The sequence below is a fragment of the Zootoca vivipara genome, chromosome 4 (genome assembly GCF_963506605.1).
Source record: "Zootoca vivipara chromosome 4, rZooViv1.1, whole genome shotgun sequence".
In the NCBI taxonomy this organism is placed as follows: Eukaryota; Metazoa; Chordata; class Lepidosauria; order Squamata; family Lacertidae; genus Zootoca; species Zootoca vivipara.
In genome coordinates, this window is record NC_083279.1 from 30,780,851 (window position 1) to 30,796,959 (window position 16,109).

General features: G+C 44.6%; 1 protein-coding gene and 1 non-coding gene across 2 annotated transcripts in view; both read left to right on the forward strand.

Moving 5' to 3' along the window:
- GABRG3 (gamma-aminobutyric acid type A receptor subunit gamma3) overlaps nt 1-16,109 on the forward strand; it is a 309,032-nt gene that overhangs the window by 264,904 nt on the left and 28,019 nt on the right. The window contains exon 6 of the mRNA XM_035115137.2: nt 6,008-6,145. Within this exon, the coding sequence (XP_034971028.1) occupies nt 6,008-6,145 (138 nt within the window). The remainder of the gene's footprint in view (nt 1-6,007; nt 6,146-16,109) is intronic.
- Nucleotides 812-883, forward strand: TRNAP-UGG (transfer RNA proline (anticodon UGG)). Its single transcript has one exon. It is a non-coding gene; the product is annotated as a tRNA-Pro (tRNA).

Sequence of the window (16,109 nt, forward strand, 5' to 3'; positions counted from 1 at the left end):
TTCCACCTGTGGATTTTCTTAAGCCTTTGAAGCTTAAATAATCCTACAAAAAGTGAGGAATGTGGAAAATCAGTGTGGTGAATAGACAACGTTACATGCCCGTTGTGTGGCGCTATTACAGAGAATAATTTTTCAGCAGGCTTCATGTGGGGTATTAACATTTGAATTAGCTCCACAAATGAGTCGATCAAGTAGATGGAAAACATGGCAGTGGAATAAAGGCAGGATTTTCTCTCATTAACATTTTGACTGGCCACCCACCACACAAACTGCTTTATACTTACTGCAGAAAAGTTGAGATCTCTATCATTTGCCAGCAAGATATCAAAAATGATTGCAAATAAATACATGAAATCCATGAACCCAGCAAGCCTTCCACAGTTGGCAGGAGCTCATCGGCGCAGCCTTTGATTGTGAAGAAGGCAGAAATATTGCCAAGGTTTTGCTGTATGTTGTTTACCCAGCATGCCTGCGCAGCCCTTTCACACTCAAAGGAAGGTGAATAATATTTAACAGAACATTTAATTTTAACTGAGTGGAAATGGTCTTGTCTCCGTTACACCTGGTGCTCATGTGCATATAATTGTTTTTGGACTGGATGGTGCTGTATTATGGATATAGTAGGAAGGGTAATTATGCATATCGTCAGGATAATGCCCAATGGGCAAGTACTTGCCGGAGGGGAAATTCTATCTTTCATTATGTATGGTAATAACAAGCTACAATGAAACATCAAGGTAGAGAAGAATGTGTCAGCCCTTCACAAAAGCATCCCTTGCTTCTTTGTGAACTGTACAAAATATTCAGGGGAAGGGCTGTAGCTCAGTGGTAAAGCATTTGCCTTGGGTGCAAAGGGTCTTAGGTTCAATCCCTAACATCTCTAGGTAGGGCTAAAGTAGATCCTGGAGATCCACTGCCAATATTGATGAGTCTTGAGTGCAGCTTCCTATGTTCCTATGTAAAATATCGAGGTGGCAGGACAGGATCTGCTAATGGCCTGCCATGGATTCATGGTGGGAATGTGTCCTTCTCTGCAGGGACAATCCTCTGTTTGAATGGATCCTCTGTTGGACAGTTGTCTGGACAAAGTGCAGTTAAAGATAAGTAGGGCCTTGAAAGGACCATTAGTTGTTAGCATCTGGAATGAATAAGCACACCTGTCACTAGGTGACTATCTTCTGCATCATGGTGAGATCTGCTATATTCTATTTACATTATACAGTCATACCTCATGTTACGTCCACTGCAGGTTACGTCTTTTCAGGTTATGGACGCACCAAACCTAGAAGTCCTGGAACGGGTTACTTCCAGGTTCGGCATGCACGCACGCGCAGAAGCACTAAATCGTGCTTTGCACATGTGCAGAAGTGCCGAGTTGCGTCACACACATGCGCAGACGCGGCGCTTCAGGATGTGGCCTTTTCATGTTGCGAACGGGCCTCCAGAACGGATCCTGTTCACAACCAGCGGTACCACTGTAGTAATTATCTTTACATTTCCATCATTTTGTACAAATAAGCAGTCTGCGTCCTCTGTTTTTGGTGGCATGTAACTACCTACATGGAGTTTTGCGGTGGGTGGCACCTGTGCACTTCACAGCAAACTGACAACCTTGGAGTAGCTCAAAGACTGGCAAGTTGCTGGTAGGGTTAGGTAACTGCTTCCTTCACCCTAAGAGCCCAGTTCTTTTCAGGGCTAAAGATATGCATGAAAACCTATGACTCAGCTACACAGCTGCAAATAAAACATTTTAATTGTGTTGTGAAGTGCAATATACAAATGTGGCACTAGATGGTGACATTGAGCTATGCAAAAATCAATGTGTTTTTCAAAACTTTTCTTTTTTTTTTAAAGCATTTTCACAGCGTTTTTTATGTGTGTAGATTCCACCCTGGAAATAATGAGAAGCCTCCAGAAAGTAGCAGGAATATTATGTGCCAGAGCCATCTAGTCTTTTTCTCTCAGAGACTGGGTTCTTGCTACTTCTGTCCATTCGAGCCAATGGAAGAGAGGAGGTGTGCTCATCAAATAGTTTAATGCCAATACTAAGGATGATGTCCCTCAAGAGGTAATGGAAGGCTCTGGACGCTGGCTTGGGTGGAAGGCAAGAAATGAGACTGTTGTGTATTGCCAAAATGAAACCAGATAAGGGCTCAGTTCACACTTCTGAAACCCCTGATACAACTGACTGCATAACAACAGTATTGTGACTTCGTGTGCATGGATGGCTCTACACTGTTTCCTACTTGCAAGACTTGGAGTTTCATTTTTCAAGCAGTCACAATCTTGGGAATGCTGTTTCATAAAACAGGTTTGTCCACCCGATTGCCACTGAACTGTGAACCCACAGACTCCTACAGGTGATCATTTAGGGGCCAGCGAAGGACGAACCAAGCCAAACCATTAACTGGGCCAACTAATGAATGGCAAGAGAAAGATGCAATTTTCCACTGAAAATGGAAACAACTTCAAGCCCTAAAATCACTCACTCTTCTAGAAGTTGTGGACACGTTAAAGATTAATTCTTGCTTAACCGTGAATCCTTTAAAATAATCTGCCTGACAGAACAGTAAATTACCATCTCGGCCGTCTTGCCAATCAGCAGACTGTGAAACCATAAACAGTTTTCATTCACTTGAAAAAAAAAAGAAAATCCGTCATAACTGTGACTCGGGAACATTGATTGAAAATAAATGAATGCAGCAGTCCAAAAACACTTGTAAATTTAAAGAGATCACAGATTAACATGTTGTTGACATCTTTCATGCTGTAATGTTACTTGAGACAATGAATTAAAGGAAGGAAGATTTCATTAGAATATGGTAATGAATAATTGTGCTGAAAAGAAGGATAATATCATCACCACCACCACCATTATAATTATCTTCCAGAAGACTAGTGTGTTGGAACAAACACTTTAGAACTTTAAATAATATATATGCGTAAGTTTTAGTGGAATGATGGTGATTTGCTATTAAACATCCTCCTGCAACTGTTATCTGATGGTCTCTGATTGTACTTTTTAATGTGTTTTTAAAATTATACATAGATTTTATTGTGAACTGCTTTGATATTTTTATATATTTTAAGTGTTATATGTTCAAGACCACATAACACCGGTCTTGAAAGATCTACATTGGCTCCCAGTACGTTTCCGAGCACAGTTCAAAGTGTTGGTGCTGACCTTTAAAGCCCTAAATGGCCTCGGTCCAGTATACCTGAAGGAGCGTCTCCACCCCCATCGTTCTGCCCGGACACTGAGGTCCAGTACCGAGGGCCTTCTGGCGGTTCCCTCGTTGCGAGAAGCCAAGTTGCAGGGAACCAGGCAGAGGGCCTTCTCGGTGGTGGCGCCCGCCCTGTGGAATGCCCTCCCATCAGATGTCAAAGAAAAAAACAGCTACCAGATTTTTAGAAGACATCTGAAGGCAGCCCTCTTTAGGGAGGCTTTTAATGTTTAATAGATTATTTTATTTCATTTTTCTGTTGGAAGCCGGGGTATAAATATTATTATTATTATTATTATTATTATTATTATTATTATTATTATTATATTCTATATATATTAAAATGAAAATAGAGGCAGAGCTCCACCACTGCACCCGAACCACACCAACCTCCCCGCTGCCTTCCCCCCTCTCCATCCTGGTAAACCCATTGTAGGAAGGCAGCAATGCAGCTCCACCCCACCGGCATGTAACTATGTACACACAGGGCTCTGTACATAAATTAGAACCTGTAAGCTGCCTTGAGGTGGGGTATGTATAAACCAGGCATCCCCAAACTCTGCCCTCCAGATGTTTTGGGACTACAACTCCCATACTGTAATCTCTAGCTAACAGGACCAGTGGTCAGGGATGATGGGAAATGTAGTCCCAAAACATCTCGAGGGCCAAATTTGGGGGTGCCTGGTATAAACAAACAAGCCAATAAATAAATAAATGTCTATACACTGGTTTCACTTACTTGAGAGACCAGACCAGGTGATTTAGAAATCAAAAATCTGGAGACGAATTCTGTTGAGAAGTTCAAAAGCATCGTAGCCATTTTCAGTGGCAACTCTGGTATCACATGATGCTAAAGCTGGCTTGGTTCAAAAATTCATCATCACCAGAATGGTAACAACGACATTTATATAGTAGTATACTATTGATTGTGCTGGAGTTATATATAGTCAATAATGTTGAAGAGAAAGATTTCAAGATTTGTATGGCAGGGAAAGCCCCCAAGGATAAAGCACAAATTGTTAATAGACAAAAAAGAACGGGGAGGCTTTGCCCTGCCAGACTTAAAAACATATTATGAGGCCGCCTGTCTTGTCTGGGCTAGGGAATGGATGGCTTTAAAAGATGTTGACTTACTAGACCTGGAAGGTTTTAAGAACAGGTACGGGTGGCACTCGTACCTGTGGTATAATAAGGTAAAAAAGTGCACAAAGGATTCTTATCACACGTATTCATAAAGCCTATTTATGAAGTGTGGGAAAGGTATAAAAACTTACTAGAAAGAAAGACCCCTTTGTGGTTATCACCAACTGAAGCCTTGACAGTTAAGAAAAAAAATATGGAAACTAACTGGTTAACATATGGCGACATAATAATAAGATCAGATGAAGGCTGGAAAATTAGACCCTATGATCAATTAAAATCTAAAATAACCAGCTGGCTACAGTACTACCAGGTTGTAGACTTATTCAAGGAAGATAATAGGAGGAATGGTTTTGAAAGGGAGAAATCTAAATTTCAAATAGAAATCGTGGAAGGAAACAAAAAGATGTTGTCAAACATGTATGAATTTATTCTCGAATGGAATACCAAGGACGAAGAAACAAAAGACGTCATGATCAAATGGGCAAGGGACATCGGCCACAACATAGAAATTGATCTCTGGTTAAAACTATGGAATTCTAATATCAAGTTCACCGCGTGTACGATATTAAAAGAAAACATTATGAAACTTATGTACCGTTGGTATCTGACCCCAGTCAAGCTAGCGAGAATTTATAAGAAACAGGACAGGAAATGCTGGAAGTGCAGGGAGGAGGTTGGAGAAATATATCACATGTGGTGGCAATGCAAAACAGTTAAACCCTTTTGGGAGGCGATTTATAATGAGTTTAAAAAATTGTTAAAATACACATTCCCAAAGAAACCTGAATTATGTTTGTTGGGCTTAATTGGGAAGGAAATAAGAAAAGAAGATGTAAGAATATTTATGTATGCCACCACAGCAGCCAGGGTGCTCCTAGCCCAGAAATGGAAATCCACTATGGTACCATCAATAGCGGACTGGAAAGAGAAAATGGTAGAATATATAGAGCTAGCTAAGCTGACTGGAAGAGTAAGAGACCAAAAAGATCAGAAAATCGAGAAAGAATGGGGAAAATTTACGGAATATCTTAAAACACACTGCGAAACACCAATTGTATCTTTTGTGACTTCATGATACCTGCATCTGTAAATTATGGAGATTACATAGAGGATGATAAGATGTAAGAACACTAATAAGAATCTGTTTTATATGAGCGCAAGTCGTAAAAACCTGATTAATAAAACCAAGGATGGGAGAAAGGGGAAGCCGTGTTCGGCAGAACAAATGTAAAATATGTTGTAATTAAAGGAGATATCCCTAAAAAGGTATAATCAGGGATATATTTTTCAACTTAAGTTGTGATTATGTAAGAATATTTGATTATGTTTATTTATGAAGAAACAATAAAAATTATGGTTAAAAAAAAAATGTTGAAGAGCCATTAAGGCTGCATATCTATAAACCCACTTAAAAAGGGAGGAAACATCACCAAGTAGACATGCATTGCAAATCTGTGAAATCTTGTACATCTCTACTCAAAAGTAAGTCACATTGAATTCAATGGAGCATAGGATTGCAGCCTAAGGTATTAAAATTTATTCCGAAGTTATATGAAAAGTGTGACACGAATCTAATGCAAAAGTTTAACATCGTGGAATGTTTACCATGCATTTGATTAAAATAATCTTTTAATTTACAGATGGCTATCCTCAAGAAGAAATGATTTATAGATGGAGAAAAAACTCAGTAGAAGCTGCAGACCAGAAATCCTGGAGACTCTATCAGTTTGACTTCATGGGCCTCAGAAATACCTCTGATATCGTGCAAACATCTGCAGGTAGGTACAATGCGATAACAATGAACTTTCTGGTCTGAAGGTTTAGGGGTTCAGTACAGCCCTTTCCTACATCAATAAATGTGGAACATGGGTCAATATAACAAGCACAGTACTGAAAAGTAGTGGGCAGCCATTGCCTTTAGTAGCCCTCACATTATGCAACTGCCATCATGACTGCCAGGGCTGATAGGAGTTAGAGTCCAACAGGGTCATAGCTTCCCTCCCCGCAGAATAAGAGAAAATACTTCCCCGGGAAACAATTAACTTACTGAAATTACTGCTACAAGCTGCAGTGATGGCCCTTAGTGCATATTTTTTTTTAAAGAGTTGGATAAATTAATGGGAGATCAACCTATCAACTTGGAAGCTCAATGAATGAAGCTCCATTTACGGAGATAGTATGCCTTCAACAACCAGATGCTAGGCATGGCAACTATCTTTGTGTCCGATGTGTATGCTTCCAGAGGCATCTGGCTGGTTTCTGCTGGAACAGAATCCTGGATTCAATGGACATTGGTCAGACCCAGCAGGACTGTTCAAATGTTTCTGTGTTGTCAGCTTGACAGCCCTGGCCATCTGTCACATTGAAGGAGAGAGTTAGGATTCTCATACACAGTCTGTTGCTATACAGAAACATTTTCCCGCTGAAAGTGTCATGCCCAGTTGAATAGCCCAGTCTAATGAGATCTCCTAGCACTAGCCATTGGAACCCAGACACCTGTGGACCACATCACAATAGAGTCCTTGCACCTGCATCAAGATCCAATCCCAGCTCAATAGTTGGCGTACCAATAGACCTTTGCTGACATATCTAACAACATGCTTTTATGTTATAATGCTTGCCCTCTATGTGCCGTGTATGAGCTGCATAAGGATGCCTTTATGAGGTTGGCCAGGATAGGGCAAAACTGAGTCGTGTGGTGGGCTGTGCACAAGATATGTTTAGGGGTTGTTTAGCTATGACCAGGCTCAAAAGGGATTTCCCAGCTCTGCTAGGAATATCACAAACGAATTCCCAAGGCATTAATGCAAACAATAAATGTCCCACATGCTTCAACTGTAGGTCTTTTTCAGAGCATATCCATACACTGCATTGATATGAAATATATTATACATGGCAAAGCTTGTATATGAAATTGAAGTGTGGTGGTAGGGTTGCCAGACTCAATAGAGGACAGGACTTCTGTGCCTTCAATTGCCCTGCTCTCTTTTGAGTCTGGAAACCTTAAAGGGAAACCAGCAGACCCTTTGTTTAATTTCTAAGCAAAGGGTCTGCTGGTTTCTCTTTAAGGTTTCCAGACTCAAAAGAGAGCAGGGCAATTAAAGGCACAGAAATCCTGTCCTCTATTGAGTCTGGCAACCCTACGTGGTGGGCTTCACTGCTGCACCCTCCCAGCTTGGCCCCTTGGCCCCTTACCATACCTGACTTTAAGAGGGGCAGGATGATGCACCATCAGGGGGGGGGGGAGTCAATCGCTGATGTTTGCACTGTCCATTTTAAATGTTCTCACAATCCCTCTGGACCCTCGATATAGTGTCACCCAGGAGTGAGGAAATTAAAATGGCAGGTGCCAGGCACATCACTGAGAAGAGGGCAGAGCCTGTGTGACGGTACTGTTATTTCGGATTAGCAGCAGGGTGATCAGTGGGTCCTCCTGAGAATTCAGTGGCAAAAGCAGCACCCACCCTTTCTTGGTAACCCGAAGGAACCCTGGCATTAGGGAAGCCTGCTAAGTAGCCTAGCCTCATCCCACCCTGCCCCACCGACTGCTACTGAGCCTAAGCTGATCGGTAGCAAAAAGTACCTTGCGAATAACTCCTAGGACTTAAAACTAATGTTGTGTAATGAAATATCTGCTGCACTTGGTAGACTGAAAAGCTCATTCAAGCTAAGCACCATCTAAAAGTTATAAATGACTCTGAAGTATGTTAGATGGATCAATATGTCACGGCAAGTCCTACAGCCATGCATTGTCAGTAACAGTCTGCTAATTTAATATGAAGTGATGGATTCTTCAAAGATGAAATTAAACAGATCAAGCTTTCCCTATTGGGACACATTGCACAGAAAGAACAAAACACCCATCTGCAAGCCAATGATTTATGGGTTACCCAGTCACATCAATAATGCATCTTTGTGGTTAAAGACCATTTCCTCACTAAAATGCAATTAACATACTGTATTACTAAATCTTGTGATCATATGGTTCAGTTGAAGCGATCATTAACAAATGAAGCCACTATAAAAGCAGAGTTCTAACATTTTGCGAGGAAATTCGAATGCCAGTATGTAAGGATGTGTTTCTGACCTGGAACATGAGCTCTGTATGTCTGTATCAAGATGGAGTCTAGCATTTTGAAAGCAGGGGGTATTCTCCTCCTCCCTGTCACTTACAGACCCTGTGTAGGGATGAGGAAGATTCCAGTTTGCTCTGTGTCTGGAGCAAACCTTCCATTCACAGATCAGAATATTGATCTGAATATTAAGCCACATGATCATTGGCCTGAGATATGCCTGGACCTGTACTTTACTCACAGCATGGTCTGAGGGCTGCCTCATTCTTTTAGCTTTTGGAGCAGCACCATGACTGCATTCTAAAGCATGTCTTTGAAATTGCTCCCAAGTAGTGATTGTATGCAGAAATGTAATTGAATTTAAGGTAGGAAAAACAAGAAACCAAAATTAACTGATTTGTCCATCTCTACTGGCTATAACCCATCAGCTCTAATGCAGGTAAAATATATGCAACCAATAGCTTCAAGCCTATGCATATTAACCCAGATTGTTCAGGTAAAGAAAAATGTGCCTATTATAGCAGCCCAAGTCCCTCTGAAAGCAATTTACTATTTGAAATTTACTTTTACCTGGACCAGTGTCTTTGTTTCTTTTCTTATCTGTGATGTATTTTTAAAATAATTAAAAACAAATGGCTGAGCCTTGTCCAAGGATGAAGAAATCATAGACAATGCCCAAAGAGCAAAGTTGTAAAGCTTTAAAAAGCAAAGAACATGAATTCTTCTCCTCCACCAGCTATGCAAACTGAGTGGATGTATTTATTCACATTCATGAATTCTGAAATGTTTTTCATGCATATGAAATGACTAGTTCGTTTCAGCTCTACTAAAGAGTTTTATGTGTGAAACTACTAGAATTTATAGGTTTAATTTATGGGGGCATGCCCAGATATATGTATGTCTAGTTAGCAGAGAAAAGGAATAATAAGATCGCTTGAATAATGCAAGCATAGAAATGATATCATTCAGGGCACACAGGTTCGCATTTTTTCATCTTGGTGTCCTAAACCAGTGTTTGCACATTAAAAAGTTCTTGTTTGGTTTACTCCTCCCTGCTTTTTTAAAGTTTGTAGACCACATGGCTTTTCCCCACAGAACATCATATTCTGAACCATCGAGCACTGCCCCTATTATAAGCAATAGTTTCCATTTAAATGGAAGTACAAGATGTTTTGTGTGAATTATCATTGCATGGTTTTTGTGATAATCTGTGAAGAATGGCCTAGCTCCTTCCCTGCCTCAATTGTATGCCGTTAGTTGCTCAAACATGTCATTATTTCATAGGAAATTGTGTGCTAAAGGAATTAGACACTATATGATATGATACATACATACATTTATTAACACAATTTATATACCGCTTCCTTGTCAAAAAGCCTTGAAGTGGTTTATAAGCATACATATATATGCAATTATATATATATATATATATATATATATATATATATATATATATGTACTTCTGAATTGGCTTTCATACAGATCTGTCACAAAGCCAGACAGCCATATATGCCAGAGACATTTATTTTATGAATATTAGCTGGTCTCATCTACTTACAAATGTGCCTGACATATTTCAAAGCCACAGTGGCTCCCACTGAGTCCTGATGGTGAATTAGGAAAACTCCTGTCACAGGAATGCTCTTAAAAGGATCAACACTCTGGGGATTGCAGGGCTTTTTATATGGCATGATTTGAAAACTACAGCATGTGCCAGTAGCATCTTTGAGGTTAACAATTTTTTTTAACACATCCATTTGATGAGTCTAAAGTGGTGTTCACGTACATTTAAGTTCTAATCCAAGCAGTTGGCTGAGTTGTAAAATTGAAACTATAGTCTGTTTTAGCCACTTTTTTTACCCCTAGGGTCCACCCATACTAAAGCTCTCTTTTACTACTTTAACAGCTATGTTGTTGGTGTTGCTTAGTCATTTAGCCGTGTCTGACTCTTCGTGACCCCATGGACCAGAGCACGCCAGTCACTCCTGTCTTCCACTGCCTCCCACAGTTTGGTTAGACTCATGTTAGTAGCTTCGAGAACACTGTCCAACCATCTCATCCTCTTCTCCTTGTGCCCTCCATCTTTCCCAGCATCAGGGTCTTTTCCAGGGAGTCTTCTCTTCTCATGAGATGGCCAAAGTATTGGAGCCTCAGCTTCAGGATCTGTCCTTCCAGTGAGCACTCAGGGCTGATTTCCTTCAGAATGGATAGGTTTGATCTTCTTGCAGTCCATGGGACTCTCAAGAGTCTCCTCCAGCACTATTCTTCGGCGATCAGCCATCTTTATGTTCCAGCTATGACTTCCCCCAAAGAATCATGGGAGCTGTAGTTTGTCAAGGGTGTGATTTGTCAATGGGAGACCCCCTGTTTCCTTCACAGAGCTATACAGTGGTACCTCGCTAGACGAATTTAATTCGTTCCAGGACTCAATTCATCCTCCAAAAAATTCGTCTAGCGAGTCCCGGTTTCCCATAGGAATGCATTGAAACTTAATCAATGCATTCCTATGGGCTCTGGGGGACTGGCGGTGGGGAAGGCAGGCAGGCACTTGCTCTCTTGCCTGCCTGCCTTCCCCACCGCCTGTCACATGAAGATCGGCGGGCGCTGCTTGCCGGGGCTTGTCAACCCCGGCAAGCAGCGCCCTCCACTCTTCAACTCTAGGGGACAGAGCCGAAGAGTGGCGGACACTGCTTGCGGGGTTGACAAGCCCCGCAAGCAGCGCCCGCCAATCTTCATGTGACAGGCGGGGTGGGGAAAAGGCGGAGGATTGTTCCTCCGCCTTTCCCCCACACCGCCCAACAGAGCCGGGATTGGACGAGGGTCCTCCCGCGCTAGTGTTCCGCTGGTCTCTGCCGGTTGCCCCTCACTGCTCGCGGCAACCGGCAGAGACCAGCAGAACACAAAGGGGAACCAGCTGTAGCACAGGAAGAAGGCAAAGGAAGGTGAGAAGCGCTGACAGCTCATCTTCCTTTGCCTTCTTCTCACGCTACAGCTGGTTCCCCTTTTGCTAGAGGAATGCCCTGTAGGTTTTGTGATTGGAGGTTTTTATGGCCACGCTTCGCAAGACAAAGCGGTGGCCATAGAAAACCTCGTCGTCTTGCGAGGCAACCTCCAATTGCAAAATCTCTTCGTTAAGCAAAAAAATCGTCTAACAGGGCATTCGTCTAGCGAGGCACCACTGTAATTTCCATAGCAGTTTTATCAACCCATCTCTCTTCTCAGGGAACTCTGAGAGTTGTAGTACAGGCATCCCCCCCACTTATGTGGGGGTAATGTTCCTCGCCTTCATGCGCATAACTGAAATCCCTTAAAGCAGGGAGCATTCTCTTTTAAAGCCCCCCAATGCTGGATTTGGTCCCCAATCCTGACCAAAATATACTGAGTTAAAGCTCTTGGGCTGGGTGGAGTCTGAAGGATGTGTGGGAAAGTGGTTCTGACTGCGCTACCCTATGTGTCAGCTGTTAGGTGGGGTTGCTGAGCAGCCGAAACAAAGCCTCAGGTCTCCTCCACCACCACTGACATCCATTCCAGGCTCCAGGGAGTATCTCCTTGCAAGCCATGAGGACTCTCCAGCTCTCTTCTGCCATTTCTGGGTTTGAATTAAAGACAGTGGTGCCTCGCTAGACGAAATTAATTCGTTCCACGGGTCAATTCGTGTAACGAATTCTTCGTCTAGCGAGTCCCGGTTTCCCATAGGAATGCATTGAAACTTAATTAATGTGTTCCTATGGGCTCCAGGGGACTGGCGGCGGGGAAGGCAGGCAGGTGCTTGCTCTCTTGCCTGCCTGCCTGCCTTCCCCACCGCCTGTCACACGAAGATGGGGGGCGCTGCTTGCCGGGGCTTGTCAACCCCGGCAAACAGCGCCCACCGATGTTCGGATCTGTCCCCCAATGCACTATGGCTCGGAGAAGCAGGCAGGGAGACGGCAACAGCCCGCAGCTTCCCGGATTGTTGCTATCTCCCTGCCTGCTTCCCCGAGCCAAAGCGCATTGGGGGAGGGAGCCAAATTCCTCCCCTTCTTCCCGCTGCTGCCAAGCCAGTCCCTGAGCGGAAGTGCGGCGCGGGAGGGGGCTTTTCGTCGTTTGCCTCCCCCTTGGGGGAATGCAAACGGCGAAAAGCCCCCGCTGCTGACTGCCTTCGGCTGAGGGACTGGCTGGGCGACAGCGGGAAGAAGGGGAGGAATTTGGCTCTGCTTTCCCACACACACACTGCCCGGGGATCGGACGAGGCTTGAGAAGCCTTGTCCCATCCCCGCAGTGTCGGGCGGTGGGGGGGGGAGCCGGATGTCAAGCCCTCTACAATCCCCGCTGTGTGACAGGCAGGATGGGGGGGGAAGACAGGAAAGATCCTGCCTCCCCCCCCCATCCCGCCCAACACACAGCGGGGGATCGTAGGGGCGCCGGGCGGGTCTCTTTGCTGTGAGGGGGCAAAGCGTCGGCGGCGGCTCAGTGCACCCCGGGAAAAGAGACCCGCCGCCATAGACGCGGGTCTCTTTGCCCGGGGAGGTGCGCTTAGCCTCCAGGCGCCGCCATCGCTCCCTCACAGCGAAGCGGCGGCGGCTCAGCGCACCCCGGGCAAAGAGACCCGCCGCCATAGACGCGGGTCTCTTTGCCCAGGGAGGTGCGCTTAGCCTCCGGTCGCCGTCGCCGCCACCTGTCAGCTGTTGAGTGGCTTCAGGCCGCTCTCCAGAGGCACACACACGCCTCAGGATAGCGGCCTGAAGCCGCTCAGCAGGTGACAGGCGTAGTGGAGGCGCCCCCAGGCACCCCGGCTTTCTCAGGGAAGGCAAGCGGGGGACATGTAGCCCACCCACTTGCCTTCCCCGAGAAGGCAGTCAGCAGCGGGGGCTTTTCGTCGTTTGCGTTCCCCCAAGGGGGAGGCAAATGACGAACAACTCCTGCAGCTCACTGCCTTCGGCTTGGGGACTGGCTGGGTGACAGCGGGAAGAAGGGGAGGAATTCCTACCCTTCTTCCCGCTGTCGCCCAGCCAGTCCCCCAGCCGAAGTGTGATGCGGGAGGCGGCTTTTCATTGTTTGCCTCCCCCTTGGGGGAATGCAAACGGCGAAAAGCCCCCGCTGCTGACTGGCTTGGCGGTGGCGGGATGAAGGGGAGGAATTCCTCCCTTCTTCCCGCCGCCAAGCCAAAGCCGCCTTCCCTCGGCAGCAGCCACCACTTTGTGCCGGGCGGCGGCGGGAGAAGCGGTTCCTCTGCTTCTCCCGCCGCCGCCTGGCACAAAGCCGGTTTCACTTCCCTTGGCAGCCGCTGCCTGGCTTCAGACGACGGCTGCCAAGGGAAGCAGCTGTGTGCCAGGTGGCGGCGGGAGAAGCGGCTCCTCCCCTTCTCCCACTGCTGCCTGGCACAAAGCCGACAACGGACGGGGCTTCGGAGAGGCGCAGTGCTTCTCCGAAGCCCCGTCTGATGCTCCCGGGTGTCCATGGTGTGGTAGTGGGGGGAGAAGTGGGGGAACGGATCAGTTCCTCCACTTCCCCCCCTTCTTCCCGCGCTACAGCCCTTTGTATTCCGCTGGTCTCTGCCAGTTGCCCCTCACCGGCAGAGACCAGCGGAACACAAAGGGGAACGAACTGCAGCGCAGGAAGAAGGCAAAGGAAGATCAGCTGAGAGGCGGTGACAGCTGTCAGCGCCTATCAGCTGATCTTCCTTTGCCTTCTTCCTGTGCTGCAGCTCATTCCCCTTTGCTAGACGAATGCGCCTAGGTTTTGCAATCGGAGGTTTTTATGACCACATTTCGCAAGATGAAGCGGTGGCCATAAAAAATCTCATCGTCTTGCGAGGCAACCTCCGATCGCAAAACCTATTCGTATAGCGGAAAATTCGTCTTACAGGGCATTCGTCTAGCGAGGCACCACTATTTATTTCCCAGTGTCATGCATAAGTGTGGGAGGGGGAGAAACGCCTGCACTATGAAGGGAACTAGGGGGTCTCTTCACAATCCTCGGCACCCTTAACAAACTGCAGTTATGGAGGAAACCATAGCTGTTAAAGTGGTGCAAGAGTGTTTTAAATGGAAGGCCCAGTCCTAGTTGGAGCACTGAAATTTTTCACTGCAAATTAAACAGAAAACATAGTGAACTTAATTCAGACCATTCTACCAAGAAGTAAGACAGTATCACTTGATTTCATACATTTCTAAGGTCTTCCAATTAAGAACCTCCCACAAGTCTGTATCTCATTTAGAAATTTGAATTTATATTTATAAAAACAAAACAAAAACCTTCCATCCATTTAAACTCTTACGCATGGGTTTATCTCTCCCCAAGGGAAATCCAGCTGGAAGTGAAAAATAGAACAAATATGCTCTATTGAGGCTTTATTGAGCACAAGTGCTCTGTAACTGGGTGTTACCTATCACATTAGGCATGGCAGGTAGTTTCTGCCTAGACACAGTTCCAGAAGACTGGGCCAATGTAAACTTTGTCTAAATGAATGACTACTAGAGAAGCCCCACTGTACGACATGGAAATGATAGAGGAGCTTATTGCAAATAAAACACTTTTTCAGTTGCTGCAGTCTTCAGAGGGAGGGTAAAGAGAACTGCTCTGAAGTGGATCCAAAATGTACAGGATCCCCGATTTCTTTGCTTTTTTATTTACTACATTTATATTCCAGCTTTCCTCCAAGGAACTCACGGTGGCCTACGCGGTTCTGCTCCCCATTTTAACTTCACAACAAACCTGGGAGACAGTTTAGGCTGAGAGAGGTGTCTTGCCAAAGGCCACTCAACCTTCATAGCCATGTGGGGATTTGAACTTTGGGTTCCCAGGTCCTAATCTGAGAACCGAAGCACTACACCATGATGGCTCTCCTATCTAAATGAAGGGATAAGCTCTTTTTAAAATACAGCGCCAAATTAATGTTATATTTCCCTATTTCTTACCAGGTAAAGTGAACTCACCAATTAGGGGAAATCCTCTGGTCGGCGGATTTAGCAGGGCTCGCGGTAGATCCCACAGCCCTTAGCCAGCAGTACTGGAGTATATGATTCTGCCCTCGATCTGATCTCTACTTCACTGTCATAAGTAGCGAAACCATTGAGACCATCTCCTGTAAGAAACATATCAAATAGTAGTTAGTGGTCAGAACTAATGATCATTTTAATCTTGCCATTTTTCCAGCTTTGCAAAATGTAGCAAATCTCACCTTAATTTGCATTCTTATTAAAATTGTAATTCTCCACAATATCTTATTTCTACTTTGATATGTTTCTCATTCTTGGTGTCTTCTCTATAGAAGAATGTGCAATAAAAATGTAAATATGGAAGCATTTTAATCTATTAAGAAAAACTACAGTCTCTGAAAAATAATATTATTAAATACTAAAATTTACTAAACCATATGATTAAAGTAGCTGCATCGTGTGTGTGTGTGTTTCCCTACAATGTGATTTCTTCCATCTCACAAAGTAAATGCCTACTGAAGTTACGCATACCTAGCCAGAGTTGTTTTGGGGAGAATGGGGGGGGTAGCAAAGCCTATACTAAAATGGGGGATTGAGGAAGGGTCAGTTGTGGAGGGGAGTGAGAAATGTCCCTATTTTCATCTGAGGAAGGTACATCTATGAACTTTCTCTCTGTGCCTGCCCACCATCACTTCCTGGAATCACAAGCTATTTTCTTACACCTGACTCCTGACCTCCATTTCACCATTTTG